The 16,717-nt window shown below is 43.0% G+C and overlaps 1 protein-coding gene across 1 annotated transcript in view; it reads right to left on the reverse strand.

The window, feature by feature from the left end:
* LOC124261987 (DNA-binding protein RFX6-like) overlaps window positions 1–16,717 on the reverse strand; it is an 84,074-nt gene that overhangs the window by 15,997 nt on the left and 51,360 nt on the right. The window contains 7 exon segments of the mRNA XM_046696368.1: window positions 542–636; window positions 1,659–1,797; window positions 3,666–3,825; window positions 3,958–4,007; window positions 4,660–4,773; window positions 6,573–6,650; window positions 14,241–14,348. Coding sequence (XP_046552324.1) covers window positions 542–636; window positions 1,659–1,797; window positions 3,666–3,825; window positions 3,958–4,007; window positions 4,660–4,773; window positions 6,573–6,650; window positions 14,241–14,348 — 744 coding nt within the window.

Here is a 16,717-nt window from a genome sequence, read left to right on the forward strand (position 1 = left end):
GGTTGTGGTTGTCCGTTCATGGTTAGGCTATGGTCATGGTCATGGTCATGGTCATGGTGACTAGTTTAAAACGGGTATTTTTTTATTACAAGACACACAAAATGCCAGTTTGTTTTTGTGTGGCAAAGCCTGGCGACATGTGACTTCACCAATATTTCATGAAATCAAATGTTTTCTAAAACCCAGCCATGGACCCTGTATATTTCAATGTGAACATGACAGGAATATCTTTTATGATGAATAACATAGGACATAATTTGAATAATTCTTAATCAAGCCTCTATTGCATCTTTTAGCATGTATCCAACACAACAAAAGTAACTACACATTAGGTGGGGCTTTTGAATAATCGGTTTACAATAACCCAGTGATACAGAAGGATGTTCCGTAAGTTCCCAGTGTGTGTATATAAAGGTTGAATTTGGGGGGTTGTTGTGGTAGAGGGGGCATACAGACCGAAAGTCGGCCATATCCTCCCCCACCCCCTCTACAAATACAGGGGTTTGGTTTAAAGAGGCGACTGTCTATAAAGAGAGCTTACCTTGATGACCTTCTGCTCCACCACCGTGTCAAGCCACTCCGTGAACGCCTCTACGGTAGCCTGTTTCCGTAGCAATTCCTTAAACTCTCGTAAAACTGAAACATATATGAAAGTAAATCTCAATAGTCACGCGTAAAATGGACTGGGATAATGTAATTATATAATGGAAAGATTAGGGGACTACTCTGTCACTGGGGGAGCGAAGGGGTTTGCCTATATATTTCCTTGTTCTATCCAGGGTTTGCCCGCTATGGGTTCACCAGAAAGTATTATTCACCAAGAATTATTAACTAGGGACTTGTTCTACCACGAATTCCCATAGAAGGTGACCTCCTCTGCCGTGAATTCCCCAGAAGGTGACCTCCTCTGCCGTGAATTCCCCAGAAGGTGACCTCCTCTGCTGTGAATTCCCCAGAAGGTGACCTCCTCTGCCGTGAATTCCCCAGAAGGTAAATTTCTACCATCAATTCCCTATAAGGTGACATGTTCTGCCATGAATTCCCTATAAGGTGACATGTTCTGCCATGAATTCCCTATAAGGTGACATGTTCTGCCATGAATTCCCTATAAAATGAAATGTTCTGCCATGAATTCCCTGTAAGGTGACATGTTCTGCCGTAAATTCCCCAGGGAAACATAATCTGCAACGACTTTCCCAGAAGGTGATATTTCTACCAAAAATGACAGACCTGTCTCATTCTTGTCAGTAAAACAGCATTGTCTGTTACGACAATAAGACTGTTGAGGCAATCCATCTGCAGTGGTATTGGGGAAGGGATCATAAGGTATCCCCCTTCCTGAGTGGGATTCTAATCAGCGTTCCATATTCAGCCCCAGATCTATCACGGGCTTGCCTAATCCGTCATCAACACTCCCATGGACGGGTGACCTATTTTAACCATGTGGATGAGGGGTGGGTGTAGGCTTGGGATGTTATACTGAAGTTGTCGTGAGACATAGACGTTTACAATAGAATATATCTAAAAGCAAAGTATAATCTTTAATCAATATTTTCTAAATCAGATTCAGTTTGCGTACAACGAAAGAACAGGGAAAGATGCACACAAGAGTGAAGGTATTTTAAACGTACAAATATACTTACTCTCTCGATACTTACATTCAGCGTTCACTTCCGTCTCCTCACCGTCTTTAGAGTTATTAAGAGCCTGCGAACCGATGCTGCTGAGATCGATGCGATCAATATCGGCTATCGATTGATTGACTAGTTGAGCGTCGTACAGGACTGGTCGAGCGGTCTGGGGGGTATTCATTTGAAAACGTAAATTGTCTGTTGTGTCAAACATATACTCAAAATCAAACGTTATTACGTTACTTTTTATGTTATTGTGATATGTAGAAGCATAATTCGAACTCTCTTTTAGATGTACACAGAACACTTTGATATGTAATGGATATACAAACAGACCTCATGAACAAAAACACAGACTTTTATTTTTCTTAATCAAAGTTGGAATATATTAGAATTTTCGATCAATTTATTTTCTTTTGTGAAATGTGAAATCTGAAGTGTGAAGTTCCTTGTACTCCAAAATACATTCATGTGGCATCAATCTAACAAGGTCGCTGAGAAATATATAGGGCCCGTAAGTAGGTCACGGCACTTCGCGAGACCTTCGTACTTCCGGTGACAAACAACGTTTCATGCCTTTTCCAGTGGTGTCATGGTTGTCAGTTGACAGTAAGGAACCGATAATCCCTGTAGGAATATTAAATTTCCGACCCAACCATCCCCCAAATTAGCAAAGTATTACGACTGTCAACAGCTGTGACAGCCAAGCATGGCTTTACTAGACCGGACCAAGTGTAGATCCATGCTTGGTTGTCACAGCTGTTCACAGTCGTAATAGTTTGCAAATTGTTACTGGACCAAGTTCACAACCATGCTTGGCGGTCGCGCAAATTGGAACCGGAACTGGTTCTTGAATATACGTTTGTCACCGGAAATCTGGTACCGGAAGTAAGCTGGGCCCAGTCTAGCATATCGCAAGTTGGCGTGCGCAAAGGGAGCGGGGAACCAGCTTAGTACCGGAAGTAGCGCCTCGCGAAACTTCTAGGTCCTATATTGAACTCGCATACTTGACATCCTAACGCTTGATCTACAAGCAGTCTATGAAATAGGTTTGAAAAATAGCCAGCCCGAATGTGATGATTTGGTCTATATAAATGGCAAAAACTTCCAAAAGTTGCCAGCCCAGACCAAAAGTTACCAGGTTACGGGCTGTCGGGCAGGTCATATTTCATACACTGCTACTGCAAGTCCAAGGTTCTTTTATGGAAAAAATCACGTCTCTATGGTGCTGATAGACGAATTGTCATACGCGAGGATTCCAGAACGGAACTCAGGACTAAGGACATAGCAGCGACTTAGATTACAGGCTCATCCACGACTCATAAGGCTAAACAAAATGACGTTATGGGATATGACGTTATCACACGTTATGCAGTTTGATATTAGAGTAGGTCGACTATTCCGTAGTTATTGAGCGTTTTGAGTGATTGGTAGCGGGTGAGTGAATTACTGAGTTAGTGAGTGTTTCAGTGAGTGAGTGAGTGGTTTTACGCAGCTTCAACAGTAATACAACAGCGAATGAAGACAGCGGAACTAAAAGTACTGTGATGAAATCCATGACTACAGTTATGGTGCGAGAAAACCAGAATCATAATCAAAACATCACTGGTATTCGAACCTCGGTCATTTCATTACGGAGCAGCGAATCGTGGCGCCATAAACGACTTGGTCCATTAAGATCGACTAGACCCATTCTGATACCAACATTCTGTTCGGGCAGCAACAGAGTAGTGAACTTGCATGAATTCACTAAGTTAGTCGCATAACTGCAGATAAAGCTGCACACGGTTGAAGACATCAGTTTCAGTGCTTTTCCGACATTAAGTCTAAGATCTTTTGAAAACAAAAGAACTGGGGAACATTTAAAATAAATTCACAACTGCTGACAGTTTGTGTTCTATATTGTGATAGTCACGTGCACGAGTTTCAATATGGCTTCCTGAAAGAGTTGACCGAGGTTACAATACCCGCCGAGTAGATTGGTCCGTGCCATGCCTGCAAAAACTATTTAATGGACTACGTGGTGCTTCTTACCTGGGCAAGATGAAGAAATGATGTTTGTCGTTTTAATGATGAGGCGAATCTCCTGGCTACCGGAAGTTTGTTGCTGGCGAGGACTTCGGGAAGGTTTTCTAAGGACGTTGTTACCCAATTCTCCCAGTGCTTGGCGAAATTCCTGATATCACATAGCAACCTAGAGGGAACAAAACATGTCAGTGAGCTGGAGACGCATCAAAACTAAAAATAACCCCCGAAAGAACATCGGACATCATGTGCGAGTCACCCGTATCCACGTATGTATAACAAATCAAATATATTTACTTACGTTTCGGGCATTTCCTGCATTGTAGCGGGAATCAGGACTTCTGTTAAAACCTGTAATAAAAAGTTATCGATATGAAACAATACCTAGAAATGTGTCACCAAACTGGTGTCATAAAGATTAAGAATAACGTTGTAGAACACCATCACAAAAGTAGTCTGGCCAGAATTACTGACATTCGATGCCAGGTAAAAATTTCAAAACGTTTAAAATAGACATGTGGATACTTAAAAATTTGACGCAGGGGTGACATACATGATGCTTGATTGCAGTTCCCTGATTTCACGTATTTTGAGGTGAACAATTGCCTTGCCTTTGCATGTGTTTGTGATATATGCCCGCGATGGGGCAGGTTTTCGCAACATTAGGGACCGTTCATAATTTATGGCTAGGGGGTGATGATGACACAGTCGGAATCGTACAATAAACTCTTGGTAGATATTTCTTAAGGTTGTATTATCATTTAATATTTTAACATTGTAATATTATTGTTATTGTAATAGTATTATTACAAGTCTTTCCAGCTCACGCATTTTTTTGTCCCCTTTTTGGAAAAAGTAACATTATCATACAACAATTGACGAGCTCAAAACATTCTTGCTTGACCTTCCTATTGTGTACAGGTATGCCGAAAGAGAGAATGGTGAAGGGTGTTGAAAGTTGCATTGTTGGGACGTTGCATCGTAACCTCGTGAATAGACTGACCTTATACAAGATGGAGTCACACACACAGATGATGTCAATGATGACGGGGTTCTCCACCAGAGGGAGTAGATGTTCCGGAAGACCCTGCCAGAAGTGCAACAGGAAGTTCTGAATCTGGAAGAAGATGGCGCAGGTTGAAGTAGAAACATTTGCATGAATCTTATAATATATCATTTCAAGGCAATGGCAGTCATATATAACAGTTCGAAACAATATTTTGTATTTCGTAGTTATCCATGGCATCTAATTTTATCAAATCAGTCCTTTTAGTTCTTCATTTGCGGCATCTATAATATTTTCGAACATTTGATCTTGCAACTACGTTATTCAACCCACCCAGTACTCCTGAATTCATAGTGCGGCGTTAAACTTAACGAAACAAAACCTTCTGGGTTTTCATTTTACAAACGTTTCTAATAGGAATGAGGCTGGCATATCCGATCATCTAGTGAAATAGATATAATGCTATAAAACGCTTTACTTATATAATTTACGAATTACAAAACACAAAGACAAACTCATGTTCTGTTTTATACTTGCTCAGTTCATGCTTTGCCAATTAGTATCGTGAATGTTCAAACCCTCATCTCCTAAAGTATCAATCCATTTTTATATAACGAAACAAAAAGTTTATTGTTTTTGTTACACAATGCACTACGAATAAAACACTATTAAGTTATTGCATATTACCAAATTATATGCCAAAATTAATTAACGTGAATCGTATTACATGCGGGTAAATAATAATAGTCATGTAAACATTATTTACCAATTTATCATAACCTGTAGTGTGATATGTAAATATATCCCAGATAATTCATTTTCTTTGAGAATATATTGCATGCAGAACAACGTCATAAGAGGATATATTGCAACTCCAAATAGCGAACGATAGCGTAAGGCATGGAAAATTGGACGCCGCCCACTCCAAATACGGTCAAAATGGATAATTTATTACTATTTGGGTAGAACTCGAGTAAAACTGAGATTAGAACCGGGATGTGGGGGACGCTTGCCCCGATAGTTTCCCAATTAATCAACCCCAGTGTGCTAGAGGTCGGGTGATGCTATCTTTTCTGATAATAAATGGCGTCTAAAACGAACCCGGATTAATATCCGACGATTTGGTTGTTTGCAGACTTGAGCAGCATGTAATTATTAAGAACCATTACAGCGCGGGGCAGATGCTGGTGTCAACAGCAGTTTCAGGGAACATAGTATCTTTGGACCATACATCAGCAGGTAGTGTTGGAAAGTGGTATTTGTGTGGCATATTACTGATGTGTACTGATGACTTATGTGTAAGTGTGGAGAGATATAATGAATGGCCGAATATTTGAAATAAACATTACAGCAAGCAACCACACTTTCCCCATCGATAATGGGAGGATAATATAAAACATTTGGTCGTTTTAGGGTAACTAGACATAGAAATATTGTTAAGATGTTTTCTTCACTGATTAAGCAAAATATTGTCCTTTCTCATACAGTGGCCTGTGGGTACCCGTTGGGACAGGGGGTAATGTGAATGCATAATATAATCGCCTTGGCAGCAGCTTGACATACATTGCAAGGGTTTGTGTAGCATTCTCTACAGGATTCGTGATCATGGTCATCATCATCATCATCATCATCATCATCATCATCATCATCTACATCGAATGGAATTCAAAGTGCCCAGAAACTATAACGTGTGCTATAATTCAATCAGTTACCTGTTATTATCTAACAAGTTATATTTTACATAACCTTTCCTTTGCATCACTGTATTTTTTTTAATCTGCCAAAAATAGAATGGTTGAGAGTTAATGCTGTCATTCTCATTTCGTTTTGTGCCCTTTCACTTTTTTTAGTCGATTATATCCGTAAACCGCTATATTGAAATAAAGTTATTAAGAAATTACAAGTCTTACCTCTTCAAAGTTTGAGTTTATTGCCGTATCCAGGATGCATTGACAATGGGTTTTATACATCATAATAAACGTCTCCACCTGCAAGTACAAGAATGGTTTGATGAATCCTGAATGAAAGCGTGATGCAGAATGTATCAGGATGTATCACAAAATAAAGGACAAACACACGTGAGCAACTGTCCCTGACTTCGGGTCACGATGACACGCACACGACCAGGAAGATTACTTCACCTGATGCTTACATCGATTCTCAACGTTAACCCGCGAATATAAGTGCATGTTTATTTGTAGTTTTAGGGTGCTCTCAACTATATGGCGGCGGTCTGTAAATAATCGAGTCTGGACCAGACAATCCAGTGATCAACAGCATGAGCATCGATCTACGCAATTGGGAGAAGAACCGGAACCGGGTTGGAATTCATGTAGTACTGGTATTTCAAATCAGATTCTGACAAGAACTAATTATTGTTCTGAAATTACTCAGGTCAGATGCCAACAGAGAACCATCTACCAACTATTCCTTTAAGGGGTTGGTGGGGTAGCCTTGTGGTTAAAGCGTTCGCTCGTCACGCCGAAGACCCGGGTTCGATTCCCCACATGGGTATAATGTGTGAAGCCCATTTCTGTTGTCACCAGCCGTGACATTGCTGGAATATTGCTGAAAGCGTCGTAAAACTAAAATTCGCTCACTCACTCCTTCGAGTCCCTGCTCTGATGACTAAATGACAAGACACAGGCATATCGCCATTACACCTGTAGATTCGCCCCCGTTACAGAAGTGACGTAACCAAGTGTGTACGGTGTATGTACACTAATCCCTCCACTATCGATCTAACATCAAGACAACATGACAAGAGAGGATCGCGAATCTACGTAAACGGACACGCAACCCTGTGCACGCGCTCCGTGCCTCGTCGCTTCTTTTCTTATCAACGTCCACATCAAAGGGACGACTGTAGTCTTACCACGTTGCCTAGGGTACGTACTGGTCGCTGCCGGACCCTAGAGAATGTGGTTGAAGCTGCCAAATCCCTACTTAAATCGCGTGCTTATAGTTCATGGTGGGAAACTGTCATCAGTGTCACGCTTCTGGCGATTCCATCACAGGGACCTGACGGCCAAAGACAACGTCCACACAAAATAACGAATAAAGGAACGTATCTATGGGAGACGGGTTCTCACACTGTCAAAGGTCGACATGTTACGGAATGGGTCAAGGAGATTCCGACACATATCAATATGGCGGACAATTTGCCTTCCCAAAAGTATTATTGTCTCGGGATGAGTAAACAAGAGCCCTACCGAGCAATTGTTAACCCATTAACACAGCATTATATTTTGGTAAATTAGCAGTTCTAGGAATTGTCATCCAAGGCATTCAAACACACCAATGCTTCATGATAATTCTGGAGTATATGTAGCAAGCAGTTTATCTTTGTCCTAAATATAGAGGACCGCCTCCGTGGTGTAGTGGTTAGAGCGTCCGCCCGGAGAGCGGAAGGTCGCGGGTTCGATCCCCGGCCGCGTCATACCAAAAGACGTTAAAATATGCCTGGCACTCGGCATTAATGGGTACAACAAGGACTGGTCGGCTCGGAGTCAGTATAATGTGTCTGAGTGGGGTATTCATGCTTCACTGCTGCATGGCATCTCAGTGGCCTAGCACTCTAAAACCAGCTTAAGTCTGGGCTAGTACAAGCAACCGCACATACACATACACACGCATGCACGTCGTCATATGAGCGAAATATTCTCAAGCACGACGTTAAACCCAATTTCACCTCACCTCACCTAAATATAGAGAGACAGTTTCCATGTTTCATACTGCACTTATTACAGCATCTAGAACTTGTATTTGAACTTGTGGGAACACGCTTTCTAAACAGCTAAAAGGTGATTTGTATAAGTATTGAGAAAACGTAATCACAGCCACAGACCGGAAACAAAATGGAGGAAACGTTCCAGCGGTAGAGAAAATAGTTCTTTACAAGTACAGAGAATGTTCCACACAAGAATATATTAGTTCGGTTGGGAAATGTTTCTGTTTGTGACGGAGAAGATGTTCCCTTTGAGAGAAAACGTTCCACTGGTACAGAATGATGTGAATGTGTATCTCTAGAGGTCGAAGAGTTCCTCACTACTGTAACATTTTGGCATAGTCCTTTGTCGTATTGTGAGAAATCCGCTTGCCTTGCACTATGAAATATTTCGGTGCACTTGGCCGTCCATTGTTCGGAGGAGGGTATCTGCTGATGATGGGCATCTGCCGGGGGAGGGGGGTATCTGCTGATGGAGGGGAGGAGGATATCTGCTGATGGGAGGGCCGATGGAGGGATGGTATCTGCTGATGGGAGAGGAGGATATCTGCTGATGGGAGGGGGGGAGGGAGGCAGGGAATATATGGGAGGGGAGGGTATCTGCTGATTATCTGCTGATGGGAGGAGGAGGATATATGGGACGGGGAGGGGAGGATATCTGCTGATGGGAGGGAGGGGAGGAGGTATCTGCTGATGATATCTGCTGATGGGAGGGAGGATATCTGCTTGATGATGAGGGGAGGATATCTGGATATCTGCTGATGGGAGGAGGGATTGGAGGGAGGACTCAAGGGAGGGAGGGAGGATATCTGCTGATGGGAGGGGCGGATATCTGCTGATTGGAGGGAGGATATCTGCTGACGGGGGAGGGAGGATATCTGCCGATGGAGGGAGGATAGGATGGGGGAGGGGAGGATGCTGACAGGAGGTATTTGGCTGATGGGGGGGAGGATATCTGCTGGATGGGAGGGGAGGGGAGTGATATCTGCTGACGGCAGGAGGAGGGTATCTTCTGATAGGAGGGAGGGGAGGGTATCTGCTGATGGAAGGGAGGATATCTGCTGACTGGAGGGAGATACATGGGAGGGGAGGTATCTGCTGATTGGAGGAGGGTATCTGCTGATGGGAGGCGGAGCATCTTCTGATGGGAGGAGGATATCTGCTGATTGAGGGAGGATATCTTCTGATGGGAGGGATATCTGCCGATGGGAGGGGTATCTGCTGATGGGGAGGATATCTGCTGATGGAGGGGAGGATATCTGCTGATGGGAGGGAGGATATCTGCTGCTGATGGGAGGGGAGGAGGGTATCTGCTGATAGGAGGAGAGGATATCTGCTGATGGGAGGGAGGGGATGGGAGGGAGGATATCTATGGGAGGAGGATATCTGCTGATGGAGGGGAGGTATCTGCTGAGGTATCTGCTGATGGGGAGGGGAGGATATCTGGGAGGGAGGATATCTGCTGATGGGAGGGGAGGGGATGGGATGGGAGATATCTGCTGATGGGAGGAGGGCGGGTATCTGGGAGGTGAGGATATTTGCTGATGGGAGGGAGGGAGGGTATCTGCTGATGGGAGGGGAGGATAGGGAGGATATCTGCTGATGGGAGGGGGAGGGTATCTGCTGATGAGCTGATGGGAGGGGAGGTATCTGGGAGGGAGGATGGGGATATCTGGATGGGGGGAGGGGTATCTGCTGATGGGAGGGGAGGATATCTGCTGATGGGAGGAGGATATCTGCTGATGGGAGGGAGGGTATCTGGGATGGGACTGCTGATGGGAGGGGAGGATATCTGCTGATGGGAGGGGAGGATATCTGCTGATGGGAGGGGAGGGTATCTGCTGATGGGAGGGGAGGATATCTGCTGATGGGAGGGAGGATATATGGGAGGGAAGATATCTGCTGATGATGGGGAGGAGCTGATGGGAGGGATATATGATGGGAGGGAGGGAGGGTATCTGCTGATGGGATGGGGGAGGATATCTGCTGATGGGAGGGGAGGATATATGGGAGGGGAGGATATCTGCTGATGGGATGGGAGGATATCTGCTGAGGGGAGGTATCTGGGAGGGATGGGAGGATATCTTATGGGAGGGGAGGATATATGGGAGGGGAAGATATCTGCCGATGGGAGGGAGGGTATCTGCTGATGGGAGGGAGGATATCTGCTGATGGGATGGGAGGGAGGGTATCTGCTGAAGGGAGGGGAGGGTATCTGGGAGGGAGGATATCTGGGAGGGAGGGTATCTGGGAGGGGGAGGGTATCTGCTGATGGGAGGGAGGGTATCCGCTGATGGGAGGGGAGAGGTATCTGCAGTGAGCAACAACAGTGAGCAATGATATTACATGGAATGACATACACTACACGCCAAAAGAAACGTTACCCTCCTTCCTTTATGAATCACTGAAAAACTATCGAAGATATATGAGAAGATTTTAGTTTTCAAGAAAGCTTAACAACACAGCCTTATGCAAATCACGAAAATAAATTCTCAAATGCATTCAGATTTGGGTGAAATAGTGATTTTGATGTCCAAAAGAAAAGTTGAAATAACATTCTGCTTTGGGACAATGATAAACCATTTGAAGTCACCATTTTTCAACTATTAAAACAAGAAACAACTGTTGTAGAGTGTGTAAAATTGTAAAATAACCATTCCTATGATTTCAGTCTTTTAACACATTTTCTGCTGATTTGCATTAGTGAAAAAAGTAAAACGTGTCTTTGATATTTTGAAAAAATGTTTAGGAACATCTGAAATTATCTTTGTTAACATTTTTGCTAACAAAGTAACATTTTTCCATTCCCATTTTACACATAGCAATATCAATCGCCAAAACGCAGCAATATTCAAACAGTACCTACATCCATTATATAGGGTATAAAGAGAGCCTAGAAGACATGATCTGGTACACAAGTACGAGAAATATGCCACGATTAACAGCTGAAGGGAGGGAAAGAGCCATTGGGATGGTGCAGATGGGGTCGACATACAATGCTGTTGCCAACGCCCACGGATGCCACCGTATCACGGTTATAATACTTATTCAGGGCTTCAGACAGACTGGGATCACCGTAGACAGACCAAGAAGTGGACGTCCACGCATCACAACGCCAGCTGAAGATAGGTACCTCCGTCATAAAGGAAGGAGGGTAACGTTTCTTTTGGCGTTTAGTGTATTTAATGCGTCTTTCACATACATGAATATTTCTACAGATACACGTTTCCAAGAAGGTTAAGCTAGACCGAGTCTCAATGTATCTCAAACCCTCAGCACTGTATCACTAACCACCCTCCCCTCCCATTAGCAGGTACCCACCCCTCCCAAATGCAAATACCCTCCCCGTTCATCAGTCCCCTCCCGTCAGCAGATACCCTCCCCACCCATCAGCAGATATCCGCCCCTCCCATCAGCAGATACCCGCCTCTCCAATGAACAGGTACCTTCCCTCCCATCAGCAGATACCCTCCCCGCCCATCAGCAGATACCCTCCCCGCCCATCAGCAGATATTCGCCCAGCCCCTCAGCAGATACCCTCCCCGCCCATCAGCAGATACTCGCCCGCCCCTCAGCAGATGCTCTTCCCGCCCATCAGTAGCTACCCGCCCCTCCCATCAGTAGCTACCCGCCCTCCCATCAGCAGGTACCTTTCCTGCCATCAGCAGATATACACCCTCCCATCAGAAGATGCCCTCTCCCACCCATCAGCAGATATCCTCCCTCCCATCAGCAGATACCCGCCCCTCCCATCAGCAGATACCCGCCTCTCCAATGAACAGGTACCTTTCCCTCCCATCAGCAGATACCCTCCCCGCCCATCAGCAGATACCCTCCCCGCCCATCAGCAGATATTCGCCCAGCCCCTCAGCAGATACCCGCCCCGCCCATTAGCAGATACCCTCCCCGCCCATCAGTAGATACTTTTCGCCCAGCCCATCAGCAGATACCCGCCCGCCCATTAGCAGATACTCGCCCCGCCCATCAGCAGATACCTTTCCCGCCCATCAGTAGATACACACCCTCCCATCAGCAGATACCCGCCCTCCAATCAGCAGATACCTTCCCTCCCATCAGCAGGTACCTTTCCCTCCCATCAGCAGATACACACCCTCCCATCAGCAGATACCCGCCCCTCCCATCAGCAGATACCCTCCCCCTTCTCCATCCCCATGTTCCGGCAGCCCACGGCTTCGAGGAAATTACAAACCAAATAAATCTCCTAATCATCACGGCACCCCTTGAAAACAGCCTGCCCATTGGGCTCCGTCTAAATAACGCGTGTTTGCCGAGGCTTTGAAGGTGCTCGCGGCATTTCAGACTGGGAATAAGTCGGGATTTTAGAACAATTAATAACAGCGCGGGGACACTTGGTTTATCAATGTTACAATAAATGAGAAATGAACCACACAAAATGAAGGCGGTGACGTGACTAGCGGTTGGGGAAGACAGACGTAAATTTACTACTTCTTGAAATTTTAATGGATTGTGCGGTGAGGCTGTTATCTCGCATATCATTTAGTTATTAATTTTCCTACAGTTATGTTCCTCGTCTCTTTAATCATTGCAAATGGAATTAATATCCCAGGCTGATTTCTGTGTGAGTCCGTGAATGAGTGATGGCAGATCCAGGCACACTGTATGAAGATTGATGGTCGACTTGTACGGCCATTTGAACGCAAATGTACTTTATATTCGTTATTTGTGCATTGCCTGTTTAGTAAATGGCTGTGTCAGGTGTTATTGTATAACATAAGGATAGGTGCGGGGTTCTTGTCCCTGACCCTATGTCAGATGAAATTAGAACAGTTTCGGTTTAATAAAGCACGGAACATTATAAATGAAACACCTCGACTCTTTCACATGAGTGAGTTCAGTTTTACGCCGCTTTTAGCAATATTCCAGCAATATCACGGCGGGGCACGTCAGAAATGGGCTTCACACATTGTACCCATGTGGGGAATCGAACCCGGGTCTTCGGCGTGACGAGCGAACGCTTTAACCACCAGGCTACCCCACCGCCTCTCTTTCACAATAAGAACAAGATTGGGTGAATGAATATTGTTTCTTCCGTATCAGTATTCTTGAGCTGTTAGCTGTGAGTGAGTGAGTGAGTGAGTGAGTGAGTTTAGTTTTACGCCGCACTCAGCAATATTCCAGCTATATGGCGGCGGTCTGTAAATAATCGAGTGTGGACCAGACAATCCAGTGATCAACAGCATGAGCATCGATCTGCGCAATTGGGAACCGATGACATGTGTCAACCAAGTCAGCGAGCCTGACCAATCGATCCCGTTAGTCGCTTCTTACGACAAGCATGGGTTACTGAAGGTTCATTCTAACCCGGACCTTCACGGGTACTGTTAACTGTGAAGAAGTAAAAGAAAATAACAAACATCTGCAACAACAACAACAACAACAACAACAACAACAACAGCAAGCAATATTCCAGTCACATGGCGGTGGTTTGTAGTGTGGACCAAACAATCCAGTGACACTGCGAGCATTGGTCTACGCCACTGGGATACGGTAACTTGCGTCAACCACGTGAGCGAGTCTGACCACCCAATCACGACAGTGACCTCTTACGACAAGCATGGGTTGCTGAAGAACAAATCTAACCCGGATCATCACGGGATACAGTTGATTCGTCAATACAGATGAGTATGTTGTTTTAATTTGGATTTCCAGACCTCAAAACAATTCCCGGTTTTCTTGGTATGAATGCTCTGATTTCAAAATATAACATTCGTTCTTTATAATAACACAACACAGCTTTACGAAATGAATATATATTTAAAAGAAAACTATCAATCTGGAATGGAATGATGATTATGCATTTCTTTCTTACCTTCTCGCGCGGTATAGAGAGGGGGAGAATGAGAAAGCGAGCGTTGGGGAAGTCTGGCAGGAGAGTTCCAGTCTTTGAACTTAACGAATACTTCCGGGTGAATCCGCCCTGGAACATGTATTTCAATAAGTGATTACATGTTATGCATGTGCAACTTTGAAAGCATTTCGTCTAAGTTATGCATGTCTGTTTGTTGTGGGAGTAAATCCCGAAGTAAGGCAGATTACTGACGTGCACTAGTAAAGTGAGACAGCGATCCCAGATATGGTGGTTATAAACCAAATCCACCACCGTGCAAAGAAAACATACACTTGTAAATTGCATTTTATATATACAAGCATAATATATACATAATAATCAATATATACATTATAATCAATATGCACATTATAATCAATATAATCATACATAATAATCAATCTGTACATAAAAATCAATATATACACAATATATCAATATATAATAGTATCCACATATTTTTTAGTATACTCTACATATGAGCAATATCTTGAAAGTACAGACTTGTTTGTCTGGGTTTATTTTGGTTTTGGAAAACACAACCATGCAACTTTTACACGATAACAAATTTAAACTATGTAGGTGTGCAATTGTACTGACATTGCACGAGGGGTCAAATAAATAAAGAACATCATTTGTTATTATAAAATGACATAGAAATATATCACTGGCAGCTTTTTGTCCTAAATACACAACCATGTGCAGTCAAAAACGACTTGCTTTGGCCCCAACCTTAATGAATCAGGAACGTGGAGTAAAATCCCGTTAGACGAATGGTGTATAAAAAATAATCGGTTAATCTTGGTTTCCGCAATAACGAGGTTTCATTGTGCATGACATGTATGTACCTTCATTTAAAATGTTATCTAAATGCTAGTATATAAGTTAAAACATATTTATTTTGTTAGTATTATACGTAATATTTTATAACCAGAACCCGTAGAGAAGAAGAAACAGCCTGTATACTACACGCGAATTCAAAACTGCAAGACAGTCCGACATCTTCCCTCTGTGTACAAAGACTGGCTTCATCGCTGTATTTGTCACAACGAAAATGGAAGTAGGACTAGTGTCAAATGTAGAGTGTAAAGTGTCAAATTTTAAAGATGCAGATAACTCTGAAATATTGATATGAAAATTATCAAATGTGTTCGTGTGGCTAACATCAAATTTTCTTTGTTGTTTCCCACTTTGGAGTCTGGCCCTTGAACTTCTCAGTTGATACATGCATCACTTTGCCTTTTTAAACTTCACTTGACTACCTAAGTTTGAGAAACTTCCCGACCGTACATTATTTTTTCCTTGTACCTTTCTTAATTTTCTATGAAAATCGGCTTAAGTCAAACACAGCAATTGTGACATATTTTAGCCTGTGTATTTAGTGTTCTACGTGTCGAAAACATCGAGACGATGCATTGAAGAAATCCTTGTTCTCATTCATATAAACACTTTCATTGCAATTTCTAAGATTTTGCACAGATATGAATTTGTGTAGATTGCGTGGACTCGAATGGGTCTTTATGCTAGCTGTTTCGTTCCAAATAGATGAAAAGAACTCATTAAAAAATAATGCAATCACAACGTGTAATAATAGAAACCAAAATATGTTACAAGAAATTAAGCGTTTTATCGCCTCAACCATTTAGTTTAATTTGTTAAATTTCCCTTGACATTTTATTAAGCATTACGAGCACCTGAAAAGTTCTTTACCTATCTTTGATCTACAGGGAGCTTTGTCAAAGCCATGGTGCCCATGACTGCGGATGAAAAATGACCTCTTACGAGCAAGTTAATGGTTTAATAGCAGTGCTAATGTGTTGTCTCCAGTCGGCAGGTATGTACAAGGCAGTTGGTCAAGCAAATAATTACTGACAAGTCTTGGTTGCTAGTATCAAAATCAAGTCATTATCTAATCTCGCTGGGGATTAGCCTCAACTTCTACATCTTCTTGTTGACAGATTCTAGAAAAGCTGAGCAAACGCTCTTCAGGTGGGTTTAAAATTCCTCCTCCCGAAACTTAGATGATGAAGGTTGGTATTTGACTTCAGTTGACAACGGTAGATCAACATCGCGATCAACACCGAAATGAATGTAGAAGGAATTAACGTTTGACTTGATCAACACAGAATAACTTATCTATTTAATCTAGGAGTTATATATACACATGAAAACGATGAAAATACTTTACGTTCTCATTTTATATTGTAAATAGTGGGCAGTCAGGTCTACCCACCTTGTCTTAAACATATACAGGGAACTCGTCTCACGTGGACTTTTTAAAGACTTAAAAATATATTAATATATTGAAATTCTCAATTATAAATTATGCATGTCGGTTTTGTGTTATTAACAAAAGGTTATGATGACTTTATTTCTATTTCCCAACTGAAAGTTTTAAAGGTAAAAAAAGATTTTTCACGCCAGCACGAATAAACACGACTATGCTCTCCCGGTATGTC

Source organism: Haliotis rubra, unplaced genomic scaffold (assembly GCF_003918875.1).
Source record: "Haliotis rubra isolate DU_JTF1 unplaced genomic scaffold, ASM391887v1 Scf82, whole genome shotgun sequence".
Taxonomy (NCBI): Eukaryota; Metazoa; Mollusca; class Gastropoda; order Lepetellida; family Haliotidae; genus Haliotis; species Haliotis rubra.